Source organism: Cheilinus undulatus, linkage group 7, assembly GCF_018320785.1.
Source record: "Cheilinus undulatus linkage group 7, ASM1832078v1, whole genome shotgun sequence".
Taxonomy (NCBI): Eukaryota; Metazoa; Chordata; class Actinopteri; order Labriformes; family Labridae; genus Cheilinus; species Cheilinus undulatus.
This window is the reverse complement of record NC_054871.1, coordinates 28,127,456-28,143,433: the sequence shown is the minus strand read 5'-3', so window position 1 is coordinate 28,143,433 and position 15,978 is coordinate 28,127,456. Positions and strand designations below refer to the sequence as shown.

The 15,978-nt window shown below is 36.5% G+C and overlaps 1 protein-coding gene across 2 annotated transcripts in view; it reads left to right on the top strand.

Annotated features, from left to right (window-relative positions):
- Positions 1-15,838, top strand: part of ttc39a (tetratricopeptide repeat domain 39A) — a 42,949-nt gene extending 27,111 nt beyond the window's left edge. Inside the window, exons 6-21 of one of the 2 annotated variants that reach the window (XM_041790596.1) lie at positions 1,542-1,673; positions 3,915-3,955; positions 4,238-4,305; positions 4,416-4,480; positions 4,597-4,696; positions 5,611-5,676; positions 8,294-8,402; positions 8,496-8,563; positions 9,001-9,060; positions 10,389-10,550; positions 12,094-12,185; positions 12,421-12,541; positions 13,001-13,106; positions 13,441-13,555; positions 13,737-13,853; positions 13,942-15,838. In XM_041790596.1, the coding sequence (XP_041646530.1) occupies positions 1,542-1,673; positions 3,915-3,955; positions 4,238-4,305; positions 4,416-4,480; positions 4,597-4,696; positions 5,611-5,676; positions 8,294-8,402; positions 8,496-8,563; positions 9,001-9,060; positions 10,389-10,550; positions 12,094-12,185; positions 12,421-12,541; positions 13,001-13,106; positions 13,441-13,555; positions 13,737-13,853; positions 13,942-14,056 (1,537 nt within the window). In that variant the 3' untranslated portion in view covers positions 14,057-15,838. The remainder of the gene's footprint in view (positions 1-1,541; positions 1,674-3,914; positions 3,956-4,237; positions 4,306-4,415; positions 4,481-4,596; positions 4,697-5,610; positions 5,677-8,293; positions 8,403-8,495; positions 8,564-9,000; positions 9,061-10,388; positions 10,551-12,093; positions 12,186-12,420; positions 12,542-13,000; positions 13,107-13,440; positions 13,556-13,736; positions 13,854-13,941) is intronic. The other variant, XM_041790597.1, reaches the window with a different exon arrangement.
- The last annotated feature ends 140 nt before the right edge of the window (positions 15,839-15,978 follow it).

The window sequence follows — 15,978 nt, the reverse complement described above, 5'->3', positions numbered from 1 at the left end:
CCGTGTTTCTCACTGGTGAATCCATCTTACAAAGCTCCCGTCTGAACTGTTTGGGCCCAGTTAGAAAGTGACAGGACAGGCGTGTCAGAGTCATGACGTAAACAAGTAGCAGCAAAAGGCCGGTGCAATTGTGGCGGAAGAGCTTAGCATGGATGCTGCTAAAGCGCCAGTTTTATCAGAACTTGACAACATTTCTTCGTTAAAAGAAAAACAAAGAACAGCAGTGAGTTGTTTTCTTTTCAAAAATGACAAAAGTCGAGTACTTACATGTCTATAGTTCCCATGTTTCGCGTTATTCCTTTGTAGCTGCGCACGCACAGCTCAATAGCAGCTACGTCACGTGTTTTGTTGCTCTGATTGGCCCATAGAGATGTGACAGACAGAACGTTCATCCAATCATACTAAGTTTTTTTCAAAGCCTCTGCCCTTTCCCAAATGCTAGTGTGTCAGGTTAGCACCAGTCTGCAACATAAGAAAATTGAAAAAGTTAAGGGGGTCTTAATACTTTGTAAATGCACTGTATATAAATCAGTCTGCTTGTATTTATTGCTTTCCCAGATGGATGTGTGAAGCAAATCCAGCTGGCGTGCCAGTTTAAGTGTAAAAAAAAAACAAAAAAAAAAACAGATTTTTATAAAAATTAAAAGAAAACATTTTTCATAGCTACGTGCAAATTGGATTTTCTTGAAGGGGATCATAGCTGCTTTGTATATGTTAATATTGAGCAACAAATTTGATTTTATGCATTTTTAAAAGATTATTTTAAGACTTTAATAGATTGTTACAATAGTGCCCCTACAGGGGACCAGGAAAAACATGCATTTTCCATTCATGATAAATATAGAAAAATGGCAGAAATTTGGTGTCAAACAAGAAAAACTGTGACTTTGAAGCACTGACTACTGAATGAATGCCTAATATCACAAAATGTCTGTCTGCTTTTTTTGTTTTTACTGCAATAGTTGCAGTTTTGATTCGTTTTAATGGTGCATTTTTGGCCATGAACATCCACACCAACATCTAAGGAATTACAGTAATTCAAGTAAGAGGTAATAAAAATGCTGATTACCCTCTCAGTCATTCCAAGGAAGGTAGGGCTTTAATCTTCCTAACAGTCTCAGCTGAAAGAAGCTGGTCTTGACCACCAAGCTGATCTGTTGGTCAAATTTAAAGGAACTGTACACCAGGGTTTCCAACAGGGTGACTGTAGGAGACTAATGGACCAATAACACACCCTCAGGAGTTCAGATTTACTGAACACTGATTTCTGACCCCACCAGGATCACAGCAGAAGAATACTGACCAAGACTGATGGAGAGAGTCCTTTCTGACAGTTGTGACTAAGACTATTTCAGGACAGTACCTATCAGCACATGATTCAATATGAGATATAAGAATCTGGTGATCAACTGTGTCAAATATAGCAATCAGATCTAAAAGCACCAGGACAGCTGAATTTACAGCATCAGTAGTGAAAAGGTGATCAATATATGATCATTACTGGAACAAATAGGTGTTCGTTTTTTTTTTGTTTTTCACAGAACCAAAGACAGCATGTACCACGCTCTGACTTACGCCACCATCCTGGAGATGCAGGCCATGATGACTTTTGATCCTCAACATATTCTGGCTGCAGGAAACACCATGAAGGAGGCTCAGGCTATCTGCCAGCGGTAAGACTTTCCCACAATAATGTGAAATAAAAAGCCCAGCAAATGGCTGATAAAACTGTAAAGCTTCTCTTTTGTCATCTAAATAATTTTTTTTCTCTTGATATTTTTTGTTAAATAGTCCAAAAGTGTTAGATAAGAGGTCAATGAGAACATCACATTAGACATTCAGAGATACACGACACATAATATTGCATTTTCTGAACACCGACTCCTATCAGGAACACCACACCAAAACCACAGTGCATGCTGGGATCATCCAAACTCACTGGCTGAGGGAATTTCATAACAGTGTGTGAAGGTTTGTCCTGGAGCCACTGTGACAATCTGTCATGACTCAGCCTAATGAGCTGTAGACACACCTTCTCTCTGGACTTCCACAGATCAGGCTGTTTGGACTGCTCTTTTGGCTTTCAGTGTTGTGACTGGCTGGTGGAGAACTGAGCGCACACTCAGCACCATAATGTAACGTCAGCCTCTCAGCATCCTGTCTCTATTAAAAAAAGGCTGAGTCACTCATTTCTATAGAAACAAGAGAAGCAGAAAAGGGGCAGGATAACAGAGCTGCTGAGATCAGGACTGTCATGATACCAGAATTTTAAACTTTGATATGATACTAGTGAAATAATTACAACATCAATATCTGTTTGAAATAACAGCAACAAAAACAGCAAAAAAGAAGATAATCCTAGGCTCCTGGTATGGAATAGTTTTTTGTTTTTAATCACAAAAAATGCAGGCAAAATCCCACTCACTGAATTACATAATGTTGAAACCTTGCCAGTGGTGTGGTTCAATCACTGTATATCACTATGCAAGGGTTTGCCCACAGTCTCAACCAGCCAGATAGGCCCCATCCAAACCTAAGATTGATCTCACTTAAAGTCCACATGGGCAATCACAGGTGGATGGAACCCACAGACAAACTACTACAGATACTTTTTAATGCTATCAATCCTCTAAACAACAGATTGTATTGTTATTAACAGTATGGTTTGGAAAAGAATAAAAATATCGCAATTTCGGACAACTTTAGCTGAGACACAATCTTGCCTATTTTCAGTGTTACAAACTTCCTGTTAACTGCCAAATACAAGAAGTTACTAATATTTGTTAAAAATATATTATATCTTATTTCCAACTCTTTAAGCCACTTTTGTGCAGGCTTTTAAGATTTTTTTGTTCCATTTCTGTGCTTTTTTGCTTTGTTTTTAAAAGGATACATATATCCCACAATTATACGATTTATGACTTTCTATACTGTCTATGAATGGTGGTATCTTTATTATTTTTATTCATATTTTATTTTGCGCTCTTTTGTACTTCTTTATACTCCTAATATTATTTATAATGCCTGATTAAAATTAAATTAATAGCAGTGGCTCATTAATTTTACTTTTTGATCCCACAAATATTTTCTGACTAATGTTAATGTACCTGAAAGCAGAGCATTTGCATTGAAATGATCTGTTTATGAGACAAAAATATGACAAATTTGTTTTGGTTTTGGTGTGTCCCAGAAGATTTGTGAAATTGGGCCACAGCATACTGATGTTTGGAAAAAGCTGCGCTAGGCCATCTGCAGTTCTTCCTCTTTTGTAGCTATGATTATTTTTCTAAATTATCAAGGCAAGGCAAGGCAAGTTTATTTGTATAGCACAGTTCAGCAACAAGGCAATTCAACGTGCTTCACACAGGACATTAAAATACATTGACAAAGAGAAAAAAAGAAACACAATGGAAAAATTTTAAATGAAACATGTAAAAGGTGATTAAAAACAGCAAATAAGATCTACAAAAGATAAAAAACCTGGGTTCCTCTCAACCTTGGTCTGGAGACCGGATTCTGTCCCAGACAGTTTCACGTTTCTGGCCAATACAGGATCTTTATCTGAGCTCCAAGCTCTTAACTTAAAACAATTTAAAAGAAGATTGTAAGAGGTGATGAAAACGGCACATAAAACCCAAAAAAAGATAAAAACACACATATAAAATTTACAGTGCAGAGTTTGAGCGAAAATAGAAAATTTGAAAAGTGATAAAGTTTTTAGTCAAAGGCAGCAGTGAACAGGTGTGTCTTCAACGTTGATTTAAAAGAACTCAGACTCTCAGCAGACCTAATGTTTTCTGGGAGTTTGTTCCAGATATATGGAGCATAGTAACTGAACGCTGATTCTCCATGTCATATCATTATTATTGTTGTTAATTACGATCAAATAAATGGCTTTGTGGTTTTTCACGCAGGCATCGCAAGAAGTCCTCCTTCTCCAAAAACTTCACAGAAGGTCAGTAAAGCTTTATACTGACAAGATGAGTGAAATGAATGTTATGTAATGCTGCAGGTTTCAAACTGTCAAGAATAGTTTCAGTCTTATGTTGCATTAGTAAAAACTCGAATGCCTGTGGGAGTCATGTTTGAAGTCCTGACCACTGTTTTTGCTGCTGTTTGTCTGTGTTCTGTTGGTGAATACAGTATCACATTTATATGTTTTTGCATATGTATTACATTATGTACATGCTTTAGATTTCATATTCATGACTTACGTATGAAATCATTTTTGTTTCAGAGGAACTCCATGCGGAGGTGTGCTTTGCCGAATGTCTCCTGCAGAGGGCAGCACTCACCTTCCTACAGGTCAGAAGTGGTGCATGCAGCTGAATCTCTCATAGATTTTCATCATTTTTATTATCAAATATAGATTTATAAAAACTGATTTCCAGCTTTATTTTCCTCTTTCTGTCCAGGATGAAAACATGATCAGTTTTATCAGAGGAGGAATCAAAGTGAGGAACAGCTACCAGACATACAAGTGAGAAACAAAATCTTGTAATTTTTTTTTCTAGGTATAATTCACAGTTTTTCCTATCCTCCTTCCATGGCATTTAAACCCTTTATTCATCAGCTTTCTTTCTCTTTATTCCACAGAGAGCTTCATACAGTCCTCCAGTCCTCTGGATACATTCATGGAGACAACCATGGCCATTTCGAAGGTGGTGTTAAACTGGGAGTAGGAGCTTTCAATCTAGTGAGTAGAAGGCTGAATGAATGTATTTGTTAACATAAAAACACAAAAAATACATTTTATACAACATTAGATTTAAGGAACAAAAGGATTTCTACAAAGAAGCAAATTAATAAAATACTGACAGTTTTTATAAAGCATAAAAGAAGCACCAAAATGTAGGAATATGACTAAAAACCCTGTCAGAGCAGAGTAAAAATAGCTTTTATTTTATAAGCAGTGTGTTATTAGCTCTATTAACTGAGATTGATTTTTTGTTTTACTTTACTTCTTCTGTTTTCTTTCTATTATTGTTGGAGTATCATAGGGCACAAATATCCAGTTTGCATGCAGCCCAGTCTGATCCACTTCTAATGATAACATTTCACATAACTCTAAAACTATCCATCTTATATTTTGCACTGTACTGATCCCAAGAGAAGTTATAATATCACAGTTTTTCTGTGAGAGAAAGACCAAGAAAATAGTGTTGTGAGTGAGTATTGAAACTTTATTTAGGGTGCACCTTTCAGAAATACGACAATTTTTAGTTAGTGTTCGTTTTTTTGGTAAAGCTTAGTTTTTATTTGATTTCAGTTAACTAAAATGATTATTGAATTTTAGTTTTAGTTACGTAGTTAGTTGTAGTTAACTATAACAACCTTGGTTCATGCTGAAGAGCTCTGAGCTTTTTGTCTTTATGTGCTCTCATCTTGTCATCAGCAATTACAAAAAATGTGTAAATAAGTATAAATAAGTCCTGTCATACTTTTTCATCTATATGAACCAAACATTTTTTTCTTGAAACCGCTATAGTTGAGGTGTTACCCATGACGATTGTATAAAATTCAGGAATCTCCCCTCTTTATCAAAAGAAAACAAATCCTGACATATCTTGCTGTCAGTCTCACAGTTCCTTTATTCTTTACTTTCTGCAGATGATTTCCATGTTGCCTACACGGACGCTCAAGCTGCTGGAGTTTGTGGGTTTCTCTGGTAATAAGGTGAGTGCTCTGGGTGAATAAGAGCCAGTAATGTTTGACACACTCTGTTTACACTGATTTCTAATGGGAAATAGATTGTTCTGTGCCATGTGAAGTAGTGTCACAATACCAGAATGATAACCTTTGATATTGCTCCAGTATAAATCAAATGATTGTTATAGTCCCATGACCAGGCCTGGAGGGTAAAAAAGTGCTTAGGATGTTCAGAGCTATCATTGAATGCTGCATGGAGCTGTGACACCAAGCATTTTGAATTCTCCATCTCCTCAAAACAAAGCATGTTTGCATCACCACCCACCCAACCTTTGTCAAGTTGGACCCTTTATATAACCCCCAGGACATTATTTATAACAATCAAAAACAGAGTTTCAGCCAGAACTTAGCGTTATATACAGTAGTGGAGAAATCTTCTCCCTGAAGCCACAACCGGGATTAAAGTCTACAAAAGTATAAGGGTCAGTGACATATAAGGCATTTGACACTTGCAACTGATTTCAAATTAAACAGGCAAATACCTTGACACAATTTTATTCTTGTTAGAAAGTGGATACATGTATTTTAAAAACATTTTTTGGTAAATGAAATTTTGCTGTGGTGTACCTGCCCACCTGTAACTGAAAAGAAATATTTATCTTTACATGAAAAGGATCGACAAACCACTTTACTCTGCAATGAGTGTCAGCTGGAATTAATTAAATGTTAAATTATGTGAAAATCTGTATTCATCACTTCACTTTAAAGTAAAAGTCCCATGTTAACAGTTGCTCCAATCTGACATTTAAGTTCTTGCACATTCCAGGACAAAAGTTTTTTGATACCCTTACTATTTTTATATTGATAATTTTTAATCACATTTGCTTGTTTATAAGATATCAACCATAAACGTATGCCAAATTATTGTCTCCTGAGTTTCTCTCAATTAAAACAACATTTTTAACATGTCAGTAATCTGTTCATGTACTTGGATGGTTGCACCACCCAACATTTTTAGGGTTTGAGATGAAAAATATGACATTAATCATATTGTTTGAATAAACTGAAAATGCATTCAAACAAAGAAGGTTTTATAGAACAAAGTGATATTTGCCATGAACTTTTTTCAAAAGGAAATAATAGATTTAAACTCAAAAATACGCATGTTGTGCTATTGACCCATTGACTGTTTTATGTATTTGTGATGTATTTAGGGCAATAATGCTGCTGTTTGGGAAGTGAGGGGCAAGAAATTCCTCTCTATCAAAGCAGCTAGCAGTTAGCTAATAGCTAACATTAGCTGTCACTGTCGGCAGTCAGTCAGTGTTCTAGCACTCTAAGGTTTGTTAAAGACAGTCATATTTTGCCCAAATTAACACAGTATTTAAATGGCACGATGAAGAGAAGTCTGCTCTGTGTTTGTGTATTGTCCCCTAAAGGAACAGAAAAGCATCTAACATCATTAATCTGCTGTTTGTCCACTCTGGGTTTTCCCTCTCTGATGGGGTTCGTGGAAGTATAACCTGGCCTTGTCTCCACATCAGTCAGTGCATTCAGTTAAAGATCAACTGTCTGTTATTAAAAGAAAATGAAGATAACACTGAAAACCAAGACCATTAACTTCTCTGCAGTGCAGTAGGGCCTTTTTTGCCCACAAGGGGGCATTTCAATGTGTGTGTGACTTAAAACGCTATAAATGATATGTGTTTGAAGTCCAGTACACCCAATATTTAGCCGTTTACAGTTTTTATCATCAAATGTTGAAGGCAGAGTCCTACACGCTGTCTAGAATTGTTCTAAAATATTGACAATAATATCCTGTATTGAGGTTGTCAATGTTTTTTAAACTCTTAAAATATAGTGTGTTTTTTTACTGATAGAATCACCATTATTTTAATGATCAGTGGTATGAAATAGAACAGAAACTTAGTGATCTTCAGTAATATTTTTAGCCAAAGAGAGAGAGAGAAAGCACTATCAAAACTGCACAAATACATGGCAACAGTTGGAAAAAGCCTGACATCTGTTTTATTTTGAAATTAACATTGATATTGATTTTAATTAATATTGCCTTACCATAGATGTCATTTGAAAAGCAAATCAGTTAGTCTTAAAAGTTGATATTGCCCAGCCACACTGTAAAGTTATGGTTCTTTGATGCTGACTAGTTCAGGGACAATATTATCTGTGATTTGTAGTGAAACCCATGAATTACACTGTTGACTGTACTGAACCTAACAACTTAGGTGAAACTTGATATGAGAATGACTAAGACAATGCTTTGATCACTAAAACGAATGATTGAATAAATAAAATTCATGATGAAGATATTCATTAGTGAAGCTGGTAATATAGTTTTTTAAAATGTGATGTAAATCAAGTTAAATTTAATTTTATTATACACAGATGATTCTTATTTATTAAATTCTGGAGTTTTAAAAGTCAGGAGGTGAGCTTTCTTGCTCTTGCAAGTTTACACAAAAGCCTTACAAGTCTGGTAAAATACATAGATACTCCTGGTCATCTAACACATCAAAAAATTACTTAAACTGTAACAATTGCCTGTTTTTTAATGCTCAGAAAATGTACCAAAGAGTCTTTCAGCTAGAGTGTCATGTTTGTGTGTATATTTATTGTTTTGCAGGAGTTTGGTCTACAGCAGCTTCAGGAGGGCTCAGCAGAAAGCACGTTCAGGTCCTTCCTCTGCAACATGCTGCTGCTGTGTTATCACACCTTCATGAGCTTCATACTGGGTGAGCTAATACAAACATAGACTCACACAGACCCACAAGCTGCCTCAGTAAAGCACAAAACCTGGTGTGCTTAACTATTTTTTCCTCTCACAGGCACAGGAGAAGGAGACGTTGAAGATGCAGAGAAGCTTCTTCAGCCATATCTCAAAAAATATCCCAAGGTTGGTGATGTTAACACTGTGTTTTTTAAAGGAACTCTGCATACTATGACCCTTGCTTCATTAGATAAACGTCTGTGTGAGGCCATTGCTTTAGCACTCTTGACAGTGATGCCAAACAGTTTTTCCTTTGGGGTTACACCTTTAAAGCATCTGGAATTTTCACTCAAGTTCAGCTTTAGTAAAGAGGACATTAAGATAGACATTACTGTGACTGAGGTGAGACATCACTTGGCATCACTACACAGAGTGCATTGCACAACAATAGCACCTTAAGTGTGACTCTGTTTTTTTTGTTTGTTTTGATGTCTAAAGATGTATATTTAGTTAATTCAGCTATGTTAATATAATAAGGACCATAGCCTTATATTCAGCCTTTAAGAATTCTGTTCATGGTCAGAAGCATTCAGAAGATACAGTGGCCTCTTTATTTCTTTCAGGGATCCATCTTCTTGTTTTTCGCTGGTCGAATCGAGGAGATCAAAGGAAACCTGGATGCTGTGAGTGCCTATCATTGTGTTGACCTGAAAAATAAAAGATAGAACACTTCATAGAGAAATTTTGGCAATATCCGCTTTTGTCTTATCCTATCCAATGAATGCATATTATATGGATTTATAACCATTTAAGCCCCTGACATAAATAAATATCTGGAAATCTCAATTCAGTTTCGATTTTCATATTGACATGCATTCTACTGCAATTAGTTGCCAAACACACACATACACACCCCCACACACACCCCAACCCACCCCCACACACACACACACACACACACACACACACACAAAAGACAAGCAAAAAAAGGATGTTGGAAATAAAAGTAGTGTTTTTTTAACTTCTACCTTAGTTATATAAGCTAAAGTACACAACAGATGAAATGCATTGAAGCAGCTCTAAGGCTTTGGCTGCTTTGGCACAGTGCATCCTGGTTCATGTAGACACAGTCGGCTCAAGTGAACAGGAGAGCAGAGCTTTGGCAAACAATGTTGCACAAACAAAATAATTTCATGCTTATATTGACTTTTTCTATCAGCATAAATATCACTCCCACAAAATTAGCACAAATGCCCTTTAAGCTCTGCTCTGTGTATTTACAAAATTTTACTTAAAAAGCCATTCCAAATGTGAGCACATATATTTAAATATCACATGATAATATTTTCAACTGTGATTATTTTTCACAAATACTTCACATTGGCTTCACTTTTGATGGTATATGATTTGACTTGCAAAGACAGTTTAATAATGTCCATCTTTTACTTTTACACACACACACACACACACACACACACACACACATATATATGTATATATCACAAGTGCATTTAGTGATAATTGTGATAATTATAAATTTTTTACAGAAAGACATGGGACCAATTAAATGTATTAAAAAATGGGAGGGGAAAAAACTAAAAAAAAAAACTAAATCAAAGAACTTTAAAAAAACTTTATGAGAAATAAATTCACAAAACATGATAAATAAAATTTAAAATAAATAAAATAAAGATTCAAACATAAATTAAAATATCACACAAAATGAAATGAAAATTACAAATGAATTTAAGAAATTAAGACATTAAATACATTTCCAACATTTTGTAATAACAAATCTAAAACTTAATCATATTAAAATAAAAAAGAAAATAAAAATAAATGCAAATTAAATGAAATAAAAATATCAGGGTTTTTTGAAATTAAGTTTGAAATTGGTTTATTATAATTTAAAAAACTCAATAGAAGAAGTAACCACCAGCGACACGTTATGACACACAGTGATTATGTTAAAGAGGGTGCCATTGACTGTGTTTGGTTTTTGTGTTTCCAGGCTATTAAGCGGTTCGAGGAGTGCTGCGAGGCTCAGCAGCAGTGGAAACAGTTTCACCACATGTGTTACTGGGAGCTCATGTGGTGCTTCACATATAAAAGGCACTGGAAGATGGCCTACTTCTACGCTGACCTTCTCAGCAAGGAGAACTCCTGGTCCAAGGTAAGCTACAGCAGACAGGGATCTGAATACCCCCTGACCAAATAATGAGGAAAACTAAATTGGGCTGGATGCTTTTCTTCAGAATCACAAGCATGAATTAGTCAGTGATGAGTCAGCATTTGTTTTCAAACTGACAGATTTACAGGGTGTTTCCTAATGTAAGCAGAGTGAGAGTGGGGCAGCACTGACGCTGACTTTCTGAACTGGTGAAACATCTTTTATTATTCAACATGGGATACATGCTGAAGATTAAAGTTCCAGGATATCACCTGCATGAACTTTAACATGAGTTACAAATAGCAGCCTGATACAGATTTAAAATAAAAACTTAACATTACTATCATGACCTAACCTTCAAATCTTGACATGGGTTTATGCATTTAATTTTGTGTAGTGTTTTCTGTTCACAGGGGCTGGATAAACAAATCATCTTATAAAAATCAGATTGAAATTACGAAATTTTAAAAAATGCCATCAAAAATGTACGCATGTCTTTCATTATGGAGTGATTTTAATGACTCTTCCTAATGTTATTCATTTGGACAACATGTTATTTTAGTGAAATGAAATCATGCTACATAAAGTTCTGGTTACTGTGTTAGTGAGGGAAGTTCAGTCCAAAGGCTTCTGCTGTATTTAAACCCTCCAGCTTAACCAAGAGTCCTTCATTTGTAATGTTAGACTTAGTTCACGCTGTACCGGAGTGGGAATTACAAGGGAATAGTTTCTGAAAGGCCCCAGGCCTGTCCACAGAAATGGCTGGGCCGTTGAGAGGCACAGTAATGGGCTCTCCCTAGATGCCATTTAATAATATCAGCACATGCACAATGAATCATGGTATTAGTGCTAGCCCCCTGGTTAACATTTACATCCTGGGCCTTGCTCCAGTCAGCTCTGGAGTGGACAGAAAAAAAACTATTGCACGTCTTGACACATTGACATTCCTGTCCTAAACCAACAGGCCCACCCACATCATTAGTGATACAAAAATAAAGGCTTGTAGCATTTCAAAATAATAGAGTTTATATTATGAAACAGGCAACAATAAATAAAATGTGATTTTTGTCTGCTGCTTTAATGAGTGATAATGGGTATTTATCTTTAAAATAAAAGCCCACGATGGCTTACATTTTGGATGGGCCATGCCATTGCTAACCTCCATTTGCCCTTCCATGACAATGGGTCCCAAAGTGCTTGAACTTTTTCCACCTTTTGGGTGACCTGAAATCTCTTCGGGAAATTTGTCTTGGACTCCACATACTGCAAATATTTAGCTGCCTCCACTGTAGTGTTAGTGAATAAAGAGAGCAATAAAAACAAACAACAACCCACATGTAAACACTAAGCACAAAAGAAAAACAATTGGAAGCTTAATCAGCACTAAGCAGTGGCTAAAAATAAAACAAGTTTTGAAGCCATATCTGAGTTCTGTAGCCTTGCTCTGCCTCTCCAAGCTCAACCAGGTTGTATTTTTTTCTTTCCTCATCTCATTTAGAAAGGAAAGATGGGACTGCAGTAGTAACCACATTTTTTCCTCCCTCAGGCGACCTATGCGTATATGAAAGCAGCCTACCTCAGCATGCTGACTGCAGATGATTGCCTAACATTCGGGGAGACTGCGATCACTCTGTTCAGGTATGAAGTCAGAGCTGTGGCTTTACTGAAAGAGGCATGATTCACTATGACTGTAAATCACCTTTGCTCATAGTAATAACTTTGAAAGAATAGTAGCTATCATAAGCAATGCCACGTCTATCAGGAGTATAATATGAAAAAAGCTCCAATAAATGAACATTTGAGTGTGTTTTAATACTGTCTGATATATAATGACTACTGATATAAATTTTTTTTGTACTGCATTATATTTCAGGCAGGTTCCTGGGCTGAAGCAGAAAATTGCAGGCAAATCTTTACCAACAGAGAAGTTTGCTATCAGAAAAGCCCGCCGCTACCTTGCAGAAAGCCCCATTCCTCTTCCTGCTCCTCCTCTGGTCAGTACTGGATTACAGTATTTGACATATTGCACTGCTGTACATGTAGCTGAATTTGCCCTGTTATGTTTTTTTAAGTTACTTGACCAAAAACACTATTAAAATGTTATAGCATACCGGCACTAGATCTGAAAGCTGCACATTAACCATGTAGGGCAGTTGGCTGACATTTGTGTGCACTGATTTGACCGATTAGGATGTACATTTCAATCTGTCCTGTTGAAGGCTGCATAAAGCTGAATTCTAACTCCCCATTTTAAAGTCTGGAAAAGGGATGTAGCATTGTGATAAGTTTAAGAGATAATCCTACTAAACTGTAAGGGACTTTTACTCTTGTGGTGGACTTTAGGTTCTCTGTAAGCTTGGAAGGTGAGAATGATTAGATGGGTTTTCAGCCTTTCTGTTCTGTTTAACAAAATATAACTTATTTTTATATTTGTATGCATTTGTGTTCTCTAGGAGATGATGTACATCTGGAACGGTTACACAGTCATAGGCAAGCAAAGAGACCTGACTGAGGGGATGCTGAAAACACTAGACGAGGCCCAGGCTAATCTTGAGAGCAGTAAGCAAAATTATCTAAAAATTGTGTTTTTGGCAAGAGGATGGTTTAATGGCTAATATTTTTGCACACATTGATAGATATTATTAAGCCAGTTGCATTTATTCTAGAGGGCTGTACTCTCGTAGATTTATGATACAGCAAGTACACAGAGTAGAACAGTAGCAAATATTAAAGCACATACAAAATATAAGCCACAAATGACATACGTTTTGCACAAGAAGAATTACTGTAAGCAAGTCAGTCAGTGTTTGTGTAGATATATATCACATAGCCATTATAAATTATTGTATTTTTTGTAATTTGTTTGGTCCTCACTCATCTGTGTGCTTGTCAGGGACTGAGTTCTCCATAGATGATCAATGTCTGCTGAGCCTCTTGAAGGGACTGTGTCTCAAACACCTGGGGCACCAAGAAGAAGCTGAACATTACTTTACTCTGGTCCTCTGCAAGTAAGCCTCTGCTATCTCTTTATAAAACTGATGCAGAAAAAACAGAATGCAATCTACCTGCTTCATTAGGCTTATGATATTTATTAAGCTTTCTCTGATTAACTATTAGTTGAATTATAGTTATTACTTATACCGTGTTGTCCATACTAAGCATCCAAGCTGTTTTTGCCATTCTGTGCAGTGAGACTCAGATCAAGTTTGACCATTACCTGGTTCCTAATGCCCTGCTAGAGCATGGCCTGCTGTGTCTGGAGCAAGGCAGAAAAGATGAAGCTATCAAACTGCTTGAAGCAGCAAAGTAAGTCTGTGTGAATTAAATATGTAAATTAACATTTCAACACAAAATGCTACACAAAACTAAATCACTGTTTTTTGTTGGGTTTCAGGCAAAACTACAAGAACTACTCAATGGAGTCTCGGACACACTTTCGTATTCAGGCTGCTCTGCTCAAAGCCAAGACTGTGGGCGAGAACGGCACCCATGCTCCCTCCAGCCCGTAACGGACATGGGAGGGCACACTGGAGCTGAGACAGCTTTCTGTTTCTGCAGTCCCACAATACAACTCTTAGCACAACCAAGCCCAGCCTCGCCCATTCAGATGGATGATTATATTTTTTGTTGTGTGTGTTTATTTTTCCTTAGGAAAGTAGAAGTAGAGGGGTGCTTGTTTTGTTTGTGTGGGCTGCCCTTATACGGGACTGCTGCTCTGTGTGACTCTGAATGTGATGGGTGAGTTTAATGAGCCTTCCTCCAGAGTACAATTATGATGAACTCCTCTCCCTTTTTTTTTTTTTTTTTTTTTTTTTATCAAAGAGCGACAAGTTGAGAAATGTGCCTATATCTATGAAGCATTGCTTTTGCAGGCTGGTATTTCTAGCACCATGGCCACCCATAAGGGGCCCACTAAGGTAGAAAACAAGGCTACATTTTCTATTGTAAAATGAAAATTACCTCAACTTCCAGCCCAGGATAAAAAATAACCCCAGTCCATAGTAGTAGGCTTGGATCTGATTTAGCCAGAGACCCAGCTACCCCCACAGAATTACAGATATTTTCCTGTGCCTCCTGGTGTTAAAGTTCTACTAGTTCTTACAATCAGCTACAAATTAGAGAACATAGATAAAGAAACTTGAGTAGATGAGGGATGATACATTTTATATGTTGACATCATCATCAGGTATTACTGAAACTGTATGAATTTATGATATTTTTGGATCAAACCACTATCACCGAATTAGATTTAAATTTATGTGTATTCGTTTCACTGTTAAACAATGAAAGGCTTTTGTTCATTGAGTTTCTCAGAGTGAATACAACTTTTATTTTGAATATTTTAATATTTTGAAATTTTGACACAAATTTGCAAAAAAAGCTACATATTTTATTTCCACTCTCATTTGTTGTTTGTGTAATGAAAAAAATTCACAGAGCTGCTGGTTAAGGAAAGTCTCCAGTCAAAGAAAATCTAATTTACAACGGGATATATTCTTTACATTTATATACAGTAAATGGCATCTTTTACAAAAATTGTCCCGTTTTAAGAGGACAGATGAATGTGTCTTTTAGAAAGGCAGACGCCCTCCTTTTCTCCTCCTGGTGTGTGGGATAGACTCCAACAGTACTTGAGCCTGAACAAACAGGCCATTCAGGCAGAGCTGCAAAGGACTGCGAGCTTGTCCGCCTGTTGCATCTTTAGTGAGTGAAGAAGCTCTGAATGGCGACCACCAACTTCTCCTGCTTTATGAACATCCACTACTGCTCCTGTATCAGCCCTGCTTGACTATTACCACTTGTAGAAGGTCTTGGACATCACAATCCTGTTATATAATAATCTGTAAATGAAAACATTATTGCAATAACTGGCATGACAGCAAAGGGTCTCCTCTGATTGTGTTGGAGATGAGGTTATTTGAAGGGCTGTGTCCCAACAACACCAAGTCTAAAGAGTAGAACCCAGATGGTGTCTCAAGTGTTGCAATTAGACCCCTGCTTATTTATTCATTAGTGTAAGGTTTGGGATTCAGTAGGATGACTAGGAGTCAATTTCAATGTTTTTTTAATGGTGGAGGAAATATTTTCAAAACTATTTATGAGCAAGTATATTCCAGAAATATATTATCATTTGCCCCATAAATTAATCAGTCCTGTTTGTCTTTTTTCATTTGATTTTTTTTTTTTTCAAATCTAAACGATATTCACAACAACCTTAGAGGCATTCTGGTGTTTACAATCAAGTTTTATAAGGCAAGGCTACCACTGACTAGAATGACATTCCTGTACATAATGAATGTTTCTATTGTAATTTAAGATGAAATGATGAAATGCAACTAAACATCAAATCCAATTTTGTGCTGTCATTTTTGCACTACAAATGCAGTTTGCATAGAACAGACCTGGTTTAATCAACAGGACAAGGAAGAAA